The following is a 21,585-nucleotide window of genomic DNA, read 5'->3' as shown; positions in this document are numbered from 1 at the left end:
CTGGTGGGGGGTGGGGCCCTGAGGGCTGTGAAAGGCTCCCCATGGCCAGGTGGCCGCAGGCTTCCATCACCTCCCTCCCATAACCTTCACTGGGCCCCGCGGGCAGGCCCAGCGGGTGCAGAAAGGAGGCTGGGGGTGGAGTGGGGCCAGTGCCTGGCAGACAGCAGGAGGGGGCGAGGGTGGACAGCGCCTCCACGAGGCTGGCAGGAGGCCCAGCAGGAAAGGCTACAGAGGAGCTTCTGGCTGAGGCATCCAGGTGGCCCTGCCTCGCTGCCCTGGGACACACCGACAAGTCCTGGACACTCTCCCCCCCAAAAACCCACCACAGCCGAGTAACAGAGCGGGAGACACATTCATCCAAGGGGCAGACTCGGCCAGGTGGCCCCTGGAGCGCCCCATGCAGGGCAACCCGGGGAGCTCCAGCTGAGACACAGCTGGGAGCAGCGCCCCCCACGGCACAAGGAGCAGGGCGGTCTGGCCCCTCGAGACACGCGGGCACACGTGACCCTGCCCCTTCCCATGGTCCGGCGTTCTTCCCCTGCCCTGCCTCACTTCCACTTCCTGTAAACCTCAGCCCTGCGTGCTTACTGTGGGGCAGAGGAGTGCCTGGCGGCTCCCAACCCCTCGGCCTCCCTCAGTCCCCCTGACCTTGGCCTCCAGCTGGACCTCGAGGTCCAGGTAGCGTTCCTTCACCTGCTCCAACATTATCTCCGTTTCTATACTCACTGGAGCGGACTGGCCCACAAATGCAACGAGGCCTGCGGACGAGAGGACACTTCTGCTTGCGTCCTGCCCTGGACACCACGGGTCCAGTCCCAACCCCCAAGCTCACTCCTGGACAGCTCCCTGGGACACGTCTGCCCTGAGGTCATGGCAAGGTCATTATGCCCTTCACCACTTCTGTCCCCCTCGTCCACCTCCCTTGGGGCTCTGGGTTCTGCAAAAGCCCCGGTCTCAGGTAGGCGGTCCAATCTGGCCCACCAGCCGCTGCCACCTCCCCCTCCCCGGGCAGGAGCACTGACCCACCGCCTCCCAGCACCCAGCTCCCACCTGCTGGGCGGTGTCCAGGGGACAGCTGGCCGTCTGGCTGTGCGTGGGGCTGGCTGGGCCGACTCAGGGGCAGCTGCGCCCGCAGGCCTTCCAGTGCGGCCTGCAGCTCGTCGTTCCGGTCCTGCAGATCCTGTGGGCAGAGCCAGACACCGCCTCCAGCTGCTGCGGCCTCCGGCCCCAGGAGCGCGGTGTGGAGACGCGCCAGGGGAGCAGCACGGCCCCCAGCTCAGCAGGGCAGGCGGGGCCGCCCCCTGACCTCCGGGACAGCTGTAACTGCACCCAGGCACCTGATGACTCGGTGAGCGACAGAGAAGCAGGGCCGTCTCCCGACTGCTTATGCCCAGCACACATTCCACCACTGGGGCACTGGGGGGCTCAGGAAAAGGAGCTCAGGGAAAGTGAGAAACGCAGAAAATACAGAGAACCAGAAGCAGCTGAAAGCTCAGGTGCCTTGTTGAAACACATGGCGGTGCTACGACCCGGGTGGGAGGCGGCTACACTGGGTCTGCCCTGGTTCTGGCCACAGCTGGTGCTGAGTCTGCAACGGGTTCTGCAGTCACTGGCCACCAAAGCGGACAGCGAGTGCTTCAGACCAAAGGCCACAAAGAAACATGACCGTGTCAACAGAAGGGTGGTGGCCAGGTGAGCACGCACGTAAGGGGAAGGGGGATTTGGGGGCATGAAAGCTTAAGAGGAAGGGTTCTTGTTTGTGACAAGTGTAACTGGTCCAATCATGGATGAAATACACCTGAACCAGCACACTCGGTCACCTGACTTTTAAAGGCCCAGTTTCCCAGGTGGTCCCACAGCCGGCACCACCTGTCTGTGCCCTGCCACATCTGCTGTGGGTCCCTGTCCCCACATCCCCAGGCTGGCAGTCTGCGCCCACCCCACCTGGAAGATGGTACAGGGCATGCAGCCGCCACCGGCTTCTCCTTCTGGGACATGCGCTCTCGGGGATCCCAAACCAGCCACCCACGAGGGCCCATCTCTCAGATCTTTGAGTTTCCTTCCAGGCGGCTCTTGTTAAATAAACCTCATCTTCCTGCACTTCCCTGGAGGCCCGTGCCTGGCCTGTCACCGTGGTTCCCCCTGGAGGAGCCTTTCCTCGGCAGCCCGAGGCCGTGGGGAGAATGTACAGGCCCTGCAGATCTTAGAAGCAGCACAGATTTACTGGGATCCCTGTGCCTCCTCCAGCCCGCGGGAAAGGGCAGGCCTGCAGGGCGGAGCACTCACCCTGCTCCCCCGGCCCCGCAGTGTCGCCACGCTGGCCACTGAGCGCCTCTGGGGTGGTCAGGCCGGCTTGAGGTATGCCATAGCATAAACTCGACGCTGACTTTAACGACCCGATTCCCAAAAAGGGAGGTAAGATATCTCACTTAGAATGTGTTCATACAGATTTTATACTGAAATGATGACATTGCAGACACACTGACGTCAATGAAATGTTACTGAAACTGGCGTCACCTGCTTCTTCTCGCCTGTGAGATGTGACTACTGGAAAACTTGAAATCACACGCCTGACTGGTATTTTTATGGGGCAGTGCTGATCTAGCAGGAAGTATCTGCAGAGCCATTTCCACCCAATGCCCTGCGCCCTTGGGGGTTCTTTCTGCCCCTAAACGGGTATTTTGAGAGCACATATACGTCCTGCAAATTCAGCAGAAAGCAGGCTCTTCGCTGGGCACAGGCTCTGCAGCTCCCAGGACACACGTGGGAGCGCGGCCAGTTCTAGTCCACCGGGCGACGTGTGCCGACCTGGGCCCCAGCCCTGGGTGCCTCCTGCCACACGGGGCGGCCGGCAGGGCTGGGGAGCCAGGTGCTTGTTCTGCACGTGAATTTGGGGTGCCTGTGGGTGCAGAGGGCAGTCACAGGGGCAGGGTGTCACCCAGCTAGCCAGCAAGGCAGCAAACCCACTGCCCACGCTGCAGCGCTAAGGGTCTGGACCTGCTGAAGCTTCTCTTCTTGTTAGCGGGAGGAGCGAGCTCAGGAAGAAAGCTGGGGTGGGGAGGGGGGCGGATTTCAACAGCCACTTGGAAAACACTGGAGAGGAAGGTGGAGCGGCCCGGCAGGCTGTCTGGGGAGACGAGCCACACTGAGGCAGCACACACAGAGGGGCGGACCGCCCAGACACCGGCAGTGGAGGGGCTGGTGCGTGTCTTGGTCCGTTCAGGATGCTAAAACAAAAATACCATAGATGGGGGCTTGTAAGCAAAAGAAATTGAGTTCTGACAGTTCTGGAGGCTGGACGTCCACGACTGAGGTGCCCATGGAATCAGTGTCTGGTGGGAGCTTCCCAGTTCAGTCTTCTCCTGTGTCCTCATTTGGTGGAAGGCAGTGGGGGTGCTCTCTGAGGCCCCCTTCTTAAGAGCCCTAATCCCTTCGTGGGGCCCCCTCCTCACACTGTCATGTTGAAGCACAGGCTTCAGCATGTGGCTCTGGGGGGACACCCTCATTCAGGTTACAATGGGTGGAAATACAGAAAAGAAAAATCTGCATTTATGGTTTCTGACCAGGGACGAGTCACTCCATGAGGGTGTCTGCCCAAGACGGGGGCAAAAACTCGAAACCACAGAGGACCTCTAAGAAGGATGCAACTAACACCTTACAGCCCCTTTTACCAAAGGCGGCCTCGTCCAGAAAACTGAGACTGACAGTTGAAATGAAAAAAAAAAAAAGAGAGAGAAAACCGTGGTGGAAGTGGGGGTTCTAGCATGCATGTGTGCTTAGCAGGTACGAGGTCATGGGTTCGAGCCCCAGTACCTCCATTAAATAAAATATAAATACATAAATAGACCTAATTACCCCCCCAAACTCCCAAAACAACAAGCAGACAAACAAAAGCTAAACTGACAGCTGAACAGGAAGAGAACCAGCAACAACCGGAGCACGGGTCCCAGCAGAGCCAGCAGAGCCCTGCTCACAAGGGAGGCGGGAGGCGGCAGCTCTGGGAAGATGGGTGACGCTCAGCAGGGAGGCTCACCAGAGGGAGGCTGCCGAAACGCCCTGTCCCCGAGGCAGCGCCCAGACCCCCGTGTCTGAGCCGCTCCTTCCTGTCAGGAGCCGGGCTCCGCGGAGAAAGGGCTGTTTCCAGGGCAGTCGTTACGCTGGGAAGTTCGTAACTGACTGAACAAGACTCGACAGTCACATGTCACAAGTCAGGGCTGCCGGCCGGAAGACGCCCCACTGGACAGACCCCACACAACCGGGGCCCCAAAGTGTCGGACACAGTGGCCAATTATGAAGGGGGCGGTGGGGCCCAGGGGCCAGACTGACAGCAGACGGGTGGGACACCGCCGGCTGACGGCAGGTGACAAACGCCAACCGACAGAGCAGATGCTGGAGCTGGAAAACCACCCTTCAGCCAGAGTGGACAAGAAGCACTGACTGGCCCCAAACCCAGGGAAACCTCTCACAAAGGGCAGGACGTGCACGTGGCCTTCGAGTGTCTCCCCACCAACCACTCATCAGCTGCAGGGGAGGAAACCCAGCAGCTGTCCAGCGGGGCCAGGAGGCCATGCCGAGGGCAGGTGGTCAGAACCGACCTCACCTCCGCTGTGCAAGCTGAGAAGGACAACTTCAACCCAAAGGGAATATCAGAAAAGCAAAATGAACGTTTCTATTAAAAATGGGGGGGGCCATATTCTTTGAAAATGTCCAGGTCAAGGGCAAAGGCAGGCTGTGGGAAAGTGTGCCGGGCTGAATGTGTCCCCCAGATCCGTGTGTTGAATCCCGAGCCCCAGCGTGATGGTGTCGGGAGGTGGGGCTTTGGGGGGTGATGCGGTCATGAGGGTGGAGCCCCCATGACAGGGTCAGTGCTCTTGTAACACAGGCTCACAGGCCCCTCGCCCCTCCACGTGAGGACACAGTGAGAGGACAGCCAGCCACCTGCAACCCCGAACAGAGCCCTGCAGACACAGCGTCTGCAGGCTCCTTGACCTCGGACTCACCCGCGTCTAGAAGCGTGCAAACTACATCTAGCTCCCCAGTCTACAGTGTTCTTTCTACCACCGCCCGGAACGGGCGAAGACAAAGCTTGATTAAAGGACGTTAAACAGACACAGCAGCCTCGGCAACACCTGGTCCTGGGCTGGATCCTGCCCTGGAGGGGAGGGGACCCCTGCGAGGCGAACCAGCGTTGACACGCCGCGGCCGCAGGGCGCGGCGCTGCATCCGTGGGGGGACACGTGGACCAGGCGTCCACCGCTAAGCAGGGGGTACTGGGGGGCGGTTCTCCAGGAGGAGAAGCCCAGCTTCGTAGCTTTCGTTCACTTCTTGGTGCACATAAGCCCCACCATCAAAGGTTTACCGAGAAGTCAGCAAGATTCCTGACATTTGTCGACTTTGGTCACGTGACCAGCCCTGCGCGGCTGTAGGGTCAGCCTGTGCTCAGGAAACGCGTGGACTGGTCTGGGGGCACAGGGCCCCGGTGCACATGGGTCACCTCAAGTGCTCAAGAACAACCACGTGTGCATGTCCACACACACGTGCACACACAGTGCACGGGGCGAACGTGAACAGCTGGGAACCTGGGCGGAGGCACTCAAGTGTTACTCGAGCTAGTTTCACCTTTGTGACTTCATGTGTTAGAAATTATTTTCAATTAAAAAGCTTTTTTAATGCTCTAAATGTTAGTTCAAAACAGCCAAAAACATCCCGCCAAATAGAACAAATTTCAAAATAAGCAGCTTAGTCCTGAAATGTAAAATATTTTGCTGATGTTCCAAAAAAAGTCAAGAACCAAAAGTGGATGAGTTGCAGTTCTTAAAGAAGGAAGTTTACGCTTGTGCACTAAAGTGACATACGAATGCGTGGCTGGTTCCAGGTGCCCAACGTGGAGAGAAAACCCAGCAGGAAGGCCAGCTCCCTCCGGCAGTTGAGCGGCACAGCCCCCAGCCACAAACTACACGCCAGCCGGGCTCCCGAGGAGGTGGGCAGCTGACACACGCAGGGCTGCGGGGCACCTGGGACTTGGGGTTGGGAGGGCAGGGGGCCGGGGTCACGCCACACTGCACACCAGCACGAGCTCACCTTTAACCTCTGGTGCGGCCAAGGCATCGCATGCAGAAACAGGGCTTGCGTTAGTGGGGAGGGAAATCATTAAGAATCAAGTTGCCGCCACACCCTTAACACCAAACAGCAACGTTTTCTACGCTGGACTCCTCAGTGATCTTGAGAGGGTAGCGGGCTGGGCCATGTTTCTACGCCTCGGGTTCCGCCACCTGCGCCCCACTCTGCACGGCACACACTGGCAGGTCTGGCCCAGGAAATGCCAACAGCCACGCACGGGAGACAAGATGAAGCCCTCCATGCTGCCCGGAAACAGAGGGGGCCTTAGGGTTGGGGTTAGTGCCAGCCCGGGAGCCGGGCAGCCTGGCGGGCGCTGGGCACGGGCGCTGGGCACGGGCGCTGGGCAGGCGAGTTCTGGCCCTCCCTTCAGAGCACAGGCTTGGAGGACCCCGGGGGCAGAAGGCTGGCTGTGGCCACTCCTGCGGGGTTGCTCCGGCAGGCCTGGGCTGGACCAGGAGGTGGGAGGGGGGCGGGGCACATACCCGGCACTTGAGTTCGTGCTCCTTCAGGACCTCTGAGAACCGCTCCTCCTGGGCCAGGAGCTCCGTGCTCTGTGGCTCCAGCTGAAAGCCAGACACACGCAGGAAGACGAGGGCTAGGACGTGAGGCTGGCAGGGGTGCGCAGTAACCTCTCACACCCCCCTACCCCGGCTCAGCACCTCCGGAGACAGCCGCCCATCCCTCCTCCTCTCCCTTTGTTTGAAAGGTCTCAGGGCAGAAGGATGGTCCAGACCCATGGAAGGTGGCCTCCCGCCCACCTGGAGCCTGGGCTGCCTTCTTGCTGGGCTGCACCTGCCCTCCCCTCCTCCCCCCATGGGGATGGCAGGGGGCTTCCAACCTCTCCCCGTGACCCCACCACTGAGACTCTGCCACTGGCCCAGGCCTTGTCACTAAAGGGCCCATGTGCAGGGCATCACCGGCACCACCTGAAGAGGAGGAAAACCTGGAAAGCTGTCTTGATTTTCTCTGCATTCTAGAATTTTAGCAGCAAAAAATCCTGTCACCTGTGCATTCTTTGCTAAGACCCTGACACCCCTTGCCCAGCACCCGGGCTCCTCTCTGAAGACTTGGAATCAGCAAGAGGACTCACCTTTTCCTTCAGCACAAACTCCAGATCGTTCTGCAGCTTCAGGACCAGCTTCTCTGACTCTGAGAGCTTCCCTACGACTTCAACAATCTCCTTCTGCAACCGACTGTTTTCCTACAAGACACAGGCCAGTGGTTTGCCAGCTGTGGGAGCGCAGGAGGGGCTGTCACAGGTCTGCCCCCTCTGACAGAGGAGCAGGGCTCCAGGGGGGACTCGGGGCCAGAACAAGCCAGGTGGCCTGTTCAGACCCCACGGAGCCCTTGGCAACACTCCTCCCTGTCCCGCTGCCTCGACCTCCCCCACAGCCTGAGCCCAGGATGGTCGTGAGCGGCACGAGGAAAGGCTGGTGGCAGTCCCTTCTGTGCCATTTTTAAAGACGGCTCTGAAGCTGCACCGTGACAGCCCAGGTGTCCACCAGGAGGAAGGCAGTGTCTGCAGACTTGGGGGCTGGGGGACAGAGGCGCAGGAGCCAGGTGGGTGTGGGCAGAGCCTGAAGCCCTGAGTTAGGAAAGGAGAAGGAAGGCGGAGCCTGGGGGGCCAGGGACATCTCACTGGGTGCAAACGCAGGGTGCGTGACAGTCGTGGGATGCTCTTCATGGCCCAGAGGGCCACGTTTGCCACAGGGCAGGGCTCCAGGCAGGGGGTGGGGCAATGTGCTTTGGTCTCTGCTGACCCCACGGGTGCCCTAGTGCCCAGGGGCGCACTAACCCTCCCTGACCTTGGCGCGGGAGCCCCTCGGCCCCTGTCCTGCTGCCCCCACAGCTGGTGGGGGGTGATGTCCCTCCGGGGAAAGGCAGGAGTCTTTCTGTTAGGCTGGGAAGGGGGTCTTCCGGTGTGTGTGTGTGTCTGTGTGTGTGTGTGTGTGTGTCTGTGTGTGTGTGTGCGCACGAGCGCATGTGTGTGTTGACAGAGAGAGACCTGCCCCTGTCCCTTCCCAACCCCGGAATGCCCATGTAAGGCTCTGGGGAGGGTTCGGTCCTCGACCCGGAACTTCGCCTCCTCCTTTCGGGCAGGAGGCCCCCCTCTGGCCCGTCACCCCTCCCCTACCTTCAGGGCCAGGGTCAGCTTCTCGCGGAGGCCAGCCTCCTCAGCCCGCAGCCTCCGCAGGTCCTCCTCCAGCGCAGCCCCCTGCCGGTGGGCCTGCTCCCGGAAGAGCTCGCGCTCCACCTCCAGCTCGGACCGCAGCAGGCTCAGCCTCCCCCTGCACCCCTGCTCCAGGTGTCTGGAAGGCACACGGCAGTCATGTCGGGCCCGAGGGGCCATCCGCAACCCTCCCCTCCCCGAGTCTCCTGTCGCAGCACTGGCCACTGGGGCTTGGGGCCCTGCTTAAATCCCACCGGGGCTGGTGGGTGCGCCCCTGCAGCCTCCGGAGCAGGGGTAGAAGATGACCTGACTCTCCTCGGCCTTTCCACCTCCTGCACGTTATCAAAAACATAAAAAAGGCAGCGTTTGGTGCCCAAGTGCACACACAAGTAAGCCTGCATCACAAGGACACGGACAACAGAAAACCTGTAGACGGTGAATCCCAAAGCAACCAGAGGAAAAGGTGGGGGCGCCTCCTTGGATTCTGCAGGAACCTTTTGCAAGAACTGTCTCCAGCAGCAGAAAAACGGTGCCAGTGCTTCATTTTTTCACTAAAATGGTTGCTTAACAGGGTTTCTCAAACCCAGTCTGTCTAGACCGAAGACGACTGAAACTCTTACTTCCGCAGAGCTTGTCTGCGTCAACAACTCCGCAGAAGAAACACGGGGCTGGTCTTGCGTCCTTCTCACCTCAGAGCTTCAGGGAAAGAACACAGCGGGGCGGGGGGCGGGGGAGCTGTCCCGTAGGGAAACAGCTGGACGGATGTGATTAATCTAACATCTTTGTGCCAGTTTTAAAAATACAAGTTTGAGGAGGGGAGGGTATAGCTCAAGTGGTGGAGCACATGCTTAGCAGGCACGAGGTCCTGGGTTCCATCCCCAGCACCTCCTCTAAGAATAAATAAATAAGGAAACCTAACTATCTCTCCCACCAAAAAAAAAAAAAAAAAAAAAACCAAGAAAAAGAAATAGAATAGAATACTCAACCTTTTTTAAAAATTTTAAAAATACAAGTTTGATCACATCACTCCACTCTTTATACATTTTTTAAAGATCCAGCAAACATCCAGCCAAGGGAAAGGGTCAGGAAAATGCAGCAGACCCGCACAGAGGTGCTCCGGGGCCAGCAGCAAGTCTGCGCAACACGACACCGTTCCGTAAATAACCACGAGCACGGCACAGAGAAGCCGGGGTGCACAGATGGTGTCAGGAGCGACACTGCTTTTCCTCTTCCTTTTGCTTGTATTTTCTAAATTGTCTACAATGAACATGTATCATCTATTACCTTTGAACGAGCAACACCTAACGCAGCCTTAAAGACAGTCTCTGGAAATGTACCGACAACGCCCCTTTGCTCACAGGGCAAAATCCCAACGCCTGCCCGGCCCTCAGGCTTCGTGTGTCCCCAGGCCAGGTTCTCTGAGACTGAGATACAGCCTTCGAGCCCCTTTCTGGGTTCTCTGACCCGGTCTCTGCTGGGTGGCTGGGAGAGGCGGGTCGACCAGTCGAGACCAAAGCAAATTAGTCTCAGCTCCTTGGACTGAAAGCACGCAGCACATGGGCGCGGGGAGGCGGCCGCGCTGGATGCAGAGGAAGGGCGCGCGCGCAGGTCAGGCCGCCTCAAGCCGGGAGCCCGTGCACCCCGCCAGCCCAGGCCTCACCCCAGGGCCCAGGGGGACCCCGTCCATGGCAGGGACAGGGCTGAGCGCAGCCACAGGAACCACAACACACCCCCCGCCCCGACCTCCACTGACAGCGTCCCCGGGATCCCCGAGCGGCCTCACAGCCCGCTCCGCGCAGCCAGGGACTGAGGATGGCACCCCCGCGAGCGAGCGGAGCTGCGAGAGCCGCACCTGGTTCCTGGGCGGGGGGCCTGCCGGGCAGCAGAGCAGGACAAACCTGGTATTTCCCAGCCACAAGCGCCCCTGTGGTTAATGCTGCCCACCGCCTGCCCAAGGGTGGGCCCGGGCGCTGGGCGGGCAGGCACACCTCACAGTCAGACCATGCTTGTTACCTCAGGTTTGACTGGAAACATTTTTTAAAGTTTGGTGCAAAGAGTCTTAATTTTTAGCTTCCCTGAAAGTTACTGTGATCCGGTGTGGGAGCTGGCGGCAGTGCACGTGCAGGTGTGTGTGTGCAGGTGCCCACGCACACCTCCACCCACACGCACGGCCTTGGTGCCCAGACCCCAACTCTCACACACCCGTCTCCATGTGGCTCATGGGCAGTGTGGACTCTGGCTGGTGCCCAGACCAGGGTCTTGGCTGCTGCGTCCTGCCTTCCCAGCCCCCGGAAGGAAAGGGGGACTCCGGCCTTTGGGAACTCGGACATGAGGCACCACCCCAGGCCTGTGACACATGGGAAGGTGGTGGCCCCAGGAGGGTCCCTGAAGTCACAGGTCGTGGGGGAGCAGAGCTGTTGACCTAGGATGTGGGTCAGACTCCAGGTGACCCCCAAAAGTGACGAGCTCTGTCCCCCAGCCCTGCTCACATGGGGGTTCATTTCCAGAGAGGAGGGAGGGGCATTGCCGGCTGAGTGACTGTGGGCAGTTACTACACTGCTCCAAGCCTCAGTGTCCTTGGCTGAAAAACAGGAATGGAAAGGCCTATTTGGGGTCTCCGGTCAGGCAGTGCCTGGTCTGTAACAGGATCCCTAAGGCAAGAGAGCAGTTTCGCAGGCCAGAAGCCTCTTCCCAGAGGCCAAGACCCCAGCTGCACTGCCAGGGTGCCCGGTGGCTCTGCTGAAGGAGGAGCTGTGGGTCAACCCGGCTAAACCCCACGGACAGCGCCCCCCAGCACCTCTGCTGCAGCCCCTCTGCTCAGGCCTCGCTTCAGAGCCCGCAGGCACACTGGGCAGGGGGAAGCCCTCCAGGGCCCTGGGACCCTGTCACATCACACTGTGACACCCACACACCTCACCAATAGGCTGCTGAGGCTTCACCTGAGCAAATGCCCCTGTCGCAGGGGGAACCTGCCTGGGGACCCAATGTCCAGGTTCGAGCTCCTGCCACCCCTTTGCCAGCACTGAGGAGGACGGACACCCTGAGTCAGGACAGTTTCCGCAGCATCCTTAGCTGTCCTTGAGGGGACCCGCTGGTGACCAGAGCTTCCAGAAAGGGGCCAACCTCCGTGCTCTATTGGTGGGAGCATCCCCCTCAGGGTGAGAAAGGCCCCCTCCCAGCTGTAGCCTGGGAGACCGCAGAGGCTGGACTTCCTCAAATGTTTTGGCTAATGAACCAGCGAAGTGGTTTTGTGTCCCTGGAAAGGAAGGTCAGAAAGCCTTTCCTTTGGTCCGTCCGCCCGCTGACTCACCAGGAGCCCGCTCAGCCCTCTGCGTGGGCGAGGCCCTCAGTCAGCAGTTTCGGGCTCTGGGCTCCTTTCTGCAGAGCCGACAGGAGGCAAGGCCATTCCCTGGGCCTCTCTCAAAATGTCCACCTGTCTCACTGATCACAGCCATGTACAGAAGGCGCAGCTCAAGTGGGACCCACCCCGACAGACGGAGCAGAGCAGAGAGGCCAGCAGACACATGGCCAGATGCCGCACTCCCGCGTGAGAGCAAGACTGCACCTGAAAGCGCACCCTCTTCTCTCCAAGGACGTCGGCCAAGTGCACCCTCTAGGCTTCCACCGGCTCGGCTGAGACCAGACAGGAGGTCCTCAGCCGGTGGTGGCCACGTCCCCCGCCCGCTCCGGCCAGGGAGCAGCCGCAGAGCTGGGCCGGGGCCCCGCGGGACCTACTTGATCTTCTGCTCCGCGAGCTGCTCCAGGGCGGCGTGGTAGTCGTCCATCTCCTTCACAAAGTCCAGGTTCCTCTTCTCCACCCTCTCCAGGTCCTGCCTGGCCTTGTCTCGCTCCCTGGCCATCTGCTCCACCTGGCCCCTGCAGGAAGGAGACGGGGTCGAAGGGGACATGGCTCTGGGCCCAGCAAGCCCATCTGCAGGAGTGCACACAGCTGGCCTCACAGGCGCTGGGCTCTGACCAACCTCCTCCCAGGGCGGTTCCCACAGGCACTGCGCCCGCTTCATAGATGGACACACGGAGTGAGGCCAACTGCCGTGCCAAGGAGTTTCTAGCAGGTTTCTGAACCAGGAGGTCTGAGCCTGGAGCCCTGCGGCGTGCCATGCCTCCAGACGCCTCTGGAGGACAGGTAAGGATTTATCCCAGCTCCCTCTCCCCTCTGGCCCCAGGGACCCTCAGCACAGAACAGGGACTGGCTGCCTTCAGGGGACAAGGCTGGCCAGCCATGATCCTGCCTGGTCACTGCCCTGCCACCTGCAGCCTGGCATCCAGGTGCGTGGGAGGGGTACCGCCTAGAGCAGAAGCGATTCCTGGGGTGTCCCTGGCCCTGTCTGGTCATGCAGGACCCCACTCGAGCTCCGTGCAAACCATCTCTGGCACCAGATTCTCTGGTGGCTACTTCTCCCTCTGAAGATGCACTGAGCTATCCCCCCACCCTGGGCACAGTATTTCTCCCCACGTGTGCAGGGCTGCTGCCCTCAGGACGCTCATCTGGCGGCACCTAACGAGACCCAAAACCCTGGGGGTGGGGACTGCGCTTTTCCGTCAAGCGTTCCTGTAACTTCGGGACATCAACAAAACACAAAACGAAACTTCATGCCAATCTGCTGAGCAGACGATGGCCTGAACAGTCAGTTCAACCAGAGCCAAACCCAAAGAAAACGGAATGTGTACTCGGCCCAGTGGCCGCACGGAAGCACCCGCTCCTTCCTGGCCAGCCACCCACCCGGGACCCAGCCACCCACCTGGGACCCAGCCACTGGGATGGCTTCCCAGCAGGCGGGGTGGCACCAGGCCGCAAGGTTACTGTCAAATGGAAACCCATCCCCTTGGAACTTCGTGAAGCGGGACTCAGAAAGGACCCTGATGGGATTTCTAAGTTTCTCACCAAGTCTGGGGGTTGGCTGGTGACCCCCAAGTTCTGTGGCCACAAACTGATCAGCAGCCACGGGACTGGCCCAGTGGGCGGCCCCACCGCGAGAGCCACCTACAGGAGAGTAGGCGGGAAGGGGTGCAGGGCCCCCGCCCCGGGGCTGGCCCTTCGGGGTAGGCAAGGAGGCCGGCCTGGCCAGCGGCACCCCACACCCCCACCTGGGGCTCTTACTGGCAGAAGCTCAGCTCCTGGCGGTAACAGGCCAAGGCCGCCTGCTGAGCAGCTCCGTCCACCATCATGAGCTCGTTCTCCAGGGCCCACGTCAGCTCCAAAAGGTTCACCTTCTCGTCCACACTGAAGTCGAGGCTCTGGAAACAGCAAGGCCCATGGGGTAGGCGGGTGTAGACCCTTCCGGGCTCCCTAAGGACAGTCAGGACCGGTCCACACTGTCCCAGGCCTGCCCTTTTCTGTCTGTAAAGTCTCTGCCTCCTGGGCGTAGCCCTTCCCCCGACCGTCCACACTGGGGTCCTCTCTGTCCCTGCCAACTCTCAGGGTGGGCGTGACCCAGGCTGGACAGAGCCCCTGTCCCTGGACAAAGTGACAGACACAGAAGGCGCATGTCCCAAGCAGAGGCCTCTGGACCCTGGCGTGGGGGCTGGAGGAGGGTCCCCAGAGACCAACGTCCTCCTCCTCGGACTGACCATGCAGGTGAGCCCCTAATGTCCTTCTCTCTGCCCACTGGAGTTGGGTTTGTGGCATTCTGGACACAAAGGTTCCTGACCAACATGTCTCCGAACTACACACACAGTCACAGAACGGACCGGCTCTGTCTGTGGAACACGACCTCCCAGCTGAGCACCACCCAGCCTCCAGAGAGTGGCACTGCCCCACCCCGGGATTCGGAAGAGTTGAGAGAACAGAAAAACCATGTCACGTGGACTTCACCACAGTAAGAAAGAGAGGAGGACACGGGAGCGCTGCCCCCCGGGGGCCCCCCCGGAGAGTGCTTCGGCCACGCCTGCTCTTCAGGGACGGGTGCTCGGGGCCAGGAGTCACAGACACACAGCGGGGCGGGCGCACAGGAGGGAAAGAACGGGATGACCTTCCTTTAGCTTGTGAGGAGACTTGAATCTCCATGTCCCCCATGACCCTGAACCACGTGGAACAACCCAGACGCTGAAGCCATAATGCAAGGGCTGCCTTTCCAGCAGTGAGGCCTCCAGGCAGAAACAGGTCCCTGCAGCAGCGTCCCGATCAAGAAAGGCCCCGTGCCTCCCGGCGTTCACACCCGTGTGTGACCAGGACAGGCCTGCGAAACCCCCAGGACAGTGACAGGCAGTGGTGTGGGAGGCACGAGTCCCCCTTGGCCTCCTGGACAGGGCTCTGGGGAGGCCAGTGCCGGCTGGGAGGGGCTCATCCAGCCCTGGCTGGGTGGCACGTGCCCACAGCAAGACCCCCGCCCCATCCGTCAGGCCTCTGCAAGACCGCAGGGTGGGCTCCTGGAGACCCTGGGAGAGGACCACCCAACTCCTGACCCACAGAAAATGTGTGAGACACAAACGCCGCTGGTGTCTATGGCACAATCAGCGTGCTGTGTTGAGGAGGGTCAGGGCTGTGCTCCCCCGGGCACCCGGGAGAGGTCACGTCCAGGCCGAGGGCTTCCGACCCGAGGGACAGGCCTCTTTCAGGCAGGTGTGCTGCTGGTGGCCCACAGTTCGATCAGTGTCACAGGTGAGCAGTAACGGACCTGCTGTGCTGGGGCACCCGGACCAGGGAGCCACCCTCCATGTCGGGGGACAGACACTTGGGGCTGCGTGAGGGGCACATACAGTCACACGCTGGGGGGCCTTGCCTGGCCCTGGGGTGCTGAGGGGGTCCAGTGACATCGTTGCCTCTCAGTTAAATAGAATCAAACCCTGAGCAACAGGAAATTCCAAGTGGCTAAAGAAAAGGAATCGTTCTCTGACAGCACGAGAGCAACGGAGGGATACAGTACGACCCTAACTGTGCAGAAGCTTCTGGAACGAGAACTTCTAAGCACACACTTCCTTCTGTGCTGGGAAGAGCCCTCAGGACGTCCACCAGGCCCTCAGCCGTCCCCACCCCTGGAATCTGGGAGCAGAGGGAGGCAGACTTTCTTCCTTAGCTGACAGGTTTCTAGGCTTTTTTTCACAGCAGGAAGTGAAATTAGGAACTTAGCTGACCCGCCCAGCTTGCCACACAGGTCCCAGCGCCCCTCCCTTGCTGCACCCGCCCCGCGGACACCTGACTTGCCACCCAGGGCAGAGGTCCCTCCAAAGCCCCGGGGACAGGACTGACCGGGCAGAGCACAGGCCTCCTGGGCCCGACCGGCGGCGGGAGGCCTGGGAGAGCACGGGGAGGACAGGTCAGCGGGCCGGGCAGGGCCCGGCTCCCCATGGGCCCGTCCCTAACCAGCGGGAGCACTCAGACCTCTGTGACCATGACCAGCGCAGTCCCGGGGGGCTTCCTTCCCTCCTCCGGGGCGCAGATCTGCTCCGGGGTAAATGTCTGCGACGCTGGAACCTACCTTCAAATGGATTTGTTTCAAGCTATGGTTTTTCTCTAGTTTTTACTTATTCTGTGTTTAGTTAAGATTCCCTGTATTTCAGTATCAGAAAATAAAGAAAAAAGGGGTCACGATCGGCCTGCCCTGCACGCAGCCTGTGTCTGCGGGAGCTCTGTCCAGCCTCCCCTGTGGGCAGTGGCCCCCCACGCCTGGAAACCGCTGCTGGGGCAGCCGTGGGCGACTGGTCCACACCTGCAAGACCTCCCTGCCGTTGTGAACCCCCTCCTGGGCCCACAGGGCGACAATCTGCTCCGGGGAGGCAAAGCCCGAGCCGTCATCCACGCTGCAGAACAGGCGCGGGCCGGAGCACACGGACACCAGGGACGACGTTGTGGTCTGGCCGCCGCCCTCCTCTGGGACCTGCACATGGGGACAGAGCCGCTGTGAGCTTGCTGAGGGCCTCATCTCACAGCCTCCCAGACCTCACCGCCCATGCCTGGCCGGCACGGTCTCACCGAGGCCCAAGAACAGCCCTGTTTCCTGCTCAAGGGAACATGGCACCCGCATGGTCGGCCGGGATCACGGGCTCTGCAGTGGCGGCCTCGAGCCCAGGGCTCAGCGCCGGCCACATGAGGCCACGCAGTGGACGCTCCAGTGCCTGCAGGGCCCTGAGTTAATCTCCTCCTGAACCAGTCACAGCCTCCCCACCTGTCCCTGCAGGCCAAGACTCGTAGGAAAGCCAGACTGTGCAAAGAAACCCGAGGTGGGCTTCATAAGAGGCAGGACGGCCGGAGCGGAGGGCACATCTCCTGGGGTTCAGGAACATGAGGCTCGTGGCTGCATCTCAGGGAGTTTCAACTTTTTTTAACAACTTTTATCGTGGTATGGTTCCTATACGGTAAACTATACATATTTCAGACGTACAACCTGATGAATTTTGAGAGATATAAACACCCACAGTCAAGACAGCTCACATTTCCACCCCCTCAAGAGTTGCGAATTTCAAACTCCCAATTTGTCCCTTCCCACCCTTTACCCCCTGGAAACTGTAAGTTTGTTCTGTGTCTGTGAGTCTGTTTCTGCTTTGTAGATAAGTTCATTTGTGTCCTTTCCAAGGAGTTTTAAGACAAAGGCAAAAAGTCCCTCAGCCAGAAAACTGACAGCAAGGCCAAGGTGCTGCAGGAACCACAGGGCGAGGCCACCCTCCCTGCGGGGTCTCCCCCAGGAGGACAGGGCCTTTCAGACGTGTGCCTGCTGTCGAGGCCACACCAGGACAGCAGCCCTTCCTCTCTGAGCCCCCTGCAGCCACACCGGAGTCCACACGCACAGGACGCCACAGCGCAGCCTCCTGGGCAGGCAGGTGTCGGCCCCTCCCCAGCGGTGCCTCCGAACTGGACACAGAACAGCGGCCGCTGCACCCAGGAGGAGGCCGCCCATGGGCCTCTGGCGCAACTTGGGGCTGCCCTCACGTGACCTGACACCTTCCCTCAGGGCTCTGGTTCCTCCCCGTCTCACTGACTTCAGGCGCTGAAACCTGATTCTCCAATGCGCCGGCCCAGCAGGGAGCAGCAGTGTCACTGTTCCAGACACAGGACCCCCAGGGCAACTGTCCCCGTTGGGTTGGGGGGAGGCTGACCCCTGGGACCCAGAAAGACCACGTGCACTGAACAAAATCACGTGTAGTGACCACTGAAACCCGCTCTCCTCCAGCTGGCATAGGACAGGATAAAATTCAGGAACACGGGCCGGGGGGCGCAGGGCACAGACCCATCAGTGACTCTGCCCTCTGCTGCACCCCCACAGAGGTGAGAGGGTGCTCCTGCTGGAACGCAGGGACCCCCACACTGAGACACAGCGAGGAGCTGCCCGGGAAGCCTCATTAGACCCCAAGGAGGGGTGTCCATCTTACAGATGAGGGGCCTGAGGCTCAGAGAAGGCAAGCAGCTCCCCAGTGACACACAGCTCAGCCCGAGGCCGCATGGCCTCTCACCAAACACGTGCGTGTACGTTTCCCAACCGACCCTGGGCCCGCTGTGGTGACCAGGCAGAGGGGTCAGGCCAGCGGCAGATGCTGAAGGCTGGAGAATGACAGCAGCCATTCCGGGGTCCGAGAGTTAACTGTCCCGTTTTACCTGGTAACGAGACCAGGAGCCACTCAGATTGACAGGAGAAGATTCCGGAAGTGCAGGGGAACGGTGCTCGCACAGGCCAAGCTGGAACTCCTCCAGGCTCACTCTGCCATCCCCATCTCGGTCCAGCTTGCTGAACAGGTCTTCAAGTTCCTAGGCAAAAGCCCCCAGGCACCTGCTCAGAGCCCCCCGCCCCCAGCAGCCCCACCAGCCCCGCCCAGGCCCACCCTCCCCAAGCAGGCGGCCCGCTGGCCTGTCCAGACACACTGTCTGGGCCACCCTGGCCTCCGCGCTCTAGCCTGTCCATCCTCACGCCTGGTCAGCTGCCACCCCGCTGCAAGGGGCTCCCTGGGTGGTGGGGACAGGTTCGTATGGAGCAGTTCAGGGTCAACAAGGTGGGGAGTGCCCCACCACACTGCCCGCCCTGCTCCCTCGGCCCCTGCGGGGGAAGGGGCGAGGACAGCCGCCAGGGAGCAGCCAGGCTCTGCAGGCAGCACCCCGGGCTGGGCAGCAGACCTGGGCCTCGCAGGAAGGGGAGGCATGCTCCAGGCAGAGGACGGTCCTGTGTGAAGGGGGCCAGGGCCACACGTGGCCAGAGGCGGGCCTTCGACACCAGCCCAGGGAGTCATCACAGGGTTTCAGGCCAGAAAGTAACAAGTGAATCAGTGTCTGAGGGTGAAGGGGTTTCCCTGGCCCAGCATCAACCACGACCACCACAAAGACGCAGCCCTCCAGGGCCGGCGTCCTGCCCCTCACCTCCTTCCCCAGTCCCTGGAGCCCGACGCTCTGGCAGACCACGGCCAGCTCCTGCTCGGTGAGGTGGCCACTGCGGCCGACACCCAGCGCTTCCCAGATGTCCCGGACTCGGCTCTCGGGGGTGTCGAGGGAGGGGCTGCCAGACTTTCGGGGACTCCCGGAGACCTCAGAACACCAGGCTGGCAGCTGACCTGAAACAGGGGAAACACACCACTGCTGTAACTTACCCCGAAATCAGACAGACTGACGGATGGACAGGGGATGGGCAGATGGACACAGGGGAGAGTCAAGCTTCAAAGGAGGAATCTAGGTGGTGAGGACACGGCGCTCACAGCACAACTCTTCCAACCTCGCTGGGCGCACACACGCACAATAAAATGGGGGAAACCTGCAGCACATGGGGAACGCTTTCTGACGGGACCTACGAAAGCCACACCGGATGCACTGCTGCTGGCTGGACTTAAAAGAGCAGCCTTAAAAATTAATTTTCAGAAACTTTTCAAACCCACCCAAAGTAAAGAGCACAGCCCAGGAGAGGCCAGTGGCCCTGCCCCTCGGGCCGCCTGGAGCCCCAGCTCCATCCACCCGGCCTGGTACTGCCCGAGGATCTGAAAGCAAATCCCAGCTGTCACACCTCCCCCGTGTCCATCGGGTGATTGCTGAGAAGCGTGGACCCCAAGTTACATCTCCCCTACAAATCAGCAGTGACTGCCCACCCCTCACCCGGCCTTCCTGTGGGGGCTGGTCTGGGTCCTCACTGCACACGTGGCCGCTATTTCTCCCAATCGTTTAAGCACCTCTCCTGCTCTGTCTGAGACACTGGACCAGCTGTTCTGCAGGACGCCCCCCAGGCTCTGTGAGTCTGCCCCTCGTGCCCTCCATCCCTAGCGTCTCCTGTGAACCTGAGCTTAGTTAGCGTCAAAGCCAGTCTGGACTCAGGCCCAGTGGTACCTGCTTTCTCTTTTTCCGGCAACAACATCCCCGGGCAGGCTGTGAGCTCCACCCCACCTCACACCAGGAGGCACAGGTGTCTTGGGATGCAAAGACTCTCCAGTGGGTCTAGGTGACAGGTGGCCAGGTGTCTCAACTGGTCTACCTTAGCCGGGTGGCTCACCGAGGTTTCTGAAGCTTTGCCAGAGAAGCACCTTGTGGAGGAGGCCAGACCTCGGGGTGCCCACGAGTGCCCACGAGGAGCTCCCTGTGCAGGCGCTGGGCTTAAGAGCCGACTCCCTCCACGCCCCGTCCATGCCGCCCAGCCCAGCATGGAAGAGGGCCACTCACATGCCATCACACTGGGCCCTCGGCCCAGGGGCTGGGGCCCTGGGGAGGAAAGCTACCTTGGCGTCACTTTGATAACCCAACTAACGCTCAGAAGCGCCTCCCCACAGAAAGCCTGGCCCGTGTGCTCATGAACGATGCTGGGGGTGGGCCACCTCCGAGGTCCCCTCCAGCTTAGAATGTCTCAAAGTTCTACATAAAAATGGAAAAGCACTTCTGAGACTAGGCTTTGTTTCCCAGGGCCGGCAGAGGAGGTGAATGAGTCCTGTGAGGTTTGACATGTGAGTGGCAGTTCTCACTTAGATGGAAAGAACTGCAATCTGCTCTGGGCAGAGAGCCTCAAAATCTCTCGGTGAGTGACCTCCCAGGACCAGAACCACATCCCACACTCCACTCAGGGTGCAGACAGGGCCTCGTCGGGCAGGGAGGGGCTGCACTTGGCCCAGCACATCAGGAAGGAGCTGGGGTCTGGCCGGTCCCTGCAAACCCTGAAACTGCTCTCTTAGTCAGCAGCCCCGCTCAAAGGTCTGACTGCAGGGGCCTCGGCACTGGGCCCCCCAGGAGAAGGGACCACCAGGGTCCCCGCCCGCACTGGGCCCCTTCCCAGGAAATTTCCCTGGCCGGTGACCCCAGACCAGCAGCCCAGCACTGGCCAGAGGGGGACACTGAGCACAAAGCCGGGCTTCACCTTGAGCTTCAAACACCTCATTCTGAGGCTCCTTTGCACTTTCGGCTTCTTCATCTGACTTGAGACTCTGCGGAAAGACAGAAAGAGGATGTGAGTCCCCAGAGGATGGGGCACCGGGAACCAGGAGAACCATCTGTGGGGCTGACTGGGGAAGGGAGGCCAGCCCGGAGGGCTCCCAGCTGACGCCTGTGTAGACCAGGTCTGTCTCCAGGCCACACGCCGCGGCCTGGATGCGGGCACCTGACGCCTTGATAGGAACCAAAACCATCAGCAACTCTGTGAGAACACAGGCAGGTGCTCCCCCCGCACACCCCCAGTCTGCTCCAAATTCCATCACAGGACAGGCTCTCGGGCCAGCCCCTCAACACCCATCTCAGTCGGCAGCAGGCAAGAGAGCAGGTCTCTGACCCCTAGGTGCTCCGGGGACAGGAGGTGAGCAGCTGAGGCCTTTGTGCCCAAGGGGCTGGGCTGCCAAGACTCCAGTGGAACCCCATGTTTCCGTGACTGGTCGGTGGACCCCAAAGCCTGAGTCCACTTCTGATTCTGGAAGGAATGCTGGCTTGACCAGCACTCAGCACTTACACCCAGCGCTGAACCGGGGGTAGGGACCTGCGGCAGGGGGTGTATGCCCTTTTTCCAATGCATCCAACCTGCTGACAACCCCAAAAGCACATCCCCAGGTCCTAGTTCTGAGGATCAAAGATCGTTTTTTTAACCTTTACTGTGGTGTGGCTCCTGTGCAGTTCGCTGCACATATTTCAGGGGTGCACTCTGATGAATGTCGATAGATGCACACACCCATGCAACCACCACCACCAAGACAGCTAGCATTTCCATCTCTCCCCAAGAGGTGCAACTTTCGAATTCCCAATTTATTCAAGAAGCAGAATGGCACCACAGAGATGGCACAGACGCACTGAGACTCTCCATCCTTGGGGCCAAATTTAAAAAGGGAACGAAGAGGCAAAGGCCAGGGATCTGCCGGTGTCACCCAGGTGCAGAGGGTCCCTGGGAAAAGGGACTCCAGGA

At 60.6% G+C, this 21,585-nt stretch overlaps 1 protein-coding gene across 7 annotated transcripts in view; it reads right to left on the bottom strand.

Annotated features, from left to right (window-relative positions):
• Positions 1–21,585, bottom strand: part of NINL (ninein like) — a 73,995-nt gene that overhangs the window by 14,810 nt on the left and 37,600 nt on the right. For all 7 annotated transcript variants that reach the window (XR_004313046.1, XM_032461684.1, XM_032461685.1 and 4 more), the window contains 11 exons: positions 20,557–20,623; positions 18,591–18,781; positions 17,838–17,987; positions 15,958–16,125; positions 13,410–13,546; positions 12,026–12,166; positions 8,255–8,429; positions 7,211–7,321; positions 6,603–6,683; positions 1,051–1,180; positions 649–758 (listed from right to left, as the gene is read on the bottom strand). Coding sequence is in view for 6 of the 7 variants with exons in the window: in XM_032461684.1 (XP_032317575.1) it covers positions 649–758; positions 1,051–1,180; positions 6,603–6,683; positions 7,211–7,321; positions 8,255–8,429; positions 12,026–12,166; positions 13,410–13,546; positions 15,958–16,125; positions 17,838–17,987; positions 18,591–18,781; positions 20,557–20,623 (1,461 nt within the window). In the remaining variant the exon portion in view is untranslated. The remainder of the gene's footprint in view (positions 1–648; positions 759–1,050; positions 1,181–6,602; positions 6,684–7,210; positions 7,322–8,254; positions 8,430–12,025; positions 12,167–13,409; positions 13,547–15,957; positions 16,126–17,837; positions 17,988–18,590; positions 18,782–20,556; positions 20,624–21,585) is intronic.

The sequence above is a fragment of the Camelus ferus genome, chromosome 19 (assembly GCF_009834535.1).
Source record: "Camelus ferus isolate YT-003-E chromosome 19, BCGSAC_Cfer_1.0, whole genome shotgun sequence".
NCBI classification, from domain to species: domain Eukaryota; kingdom Metazoa; phylum Chordata; class Mammalia; order Artiodactyla; family Camelidae; genus Camelus; species Camelus ferus.
This window is presented reverse-complemented; position numbering and strand designations above follow the sequence as displayed.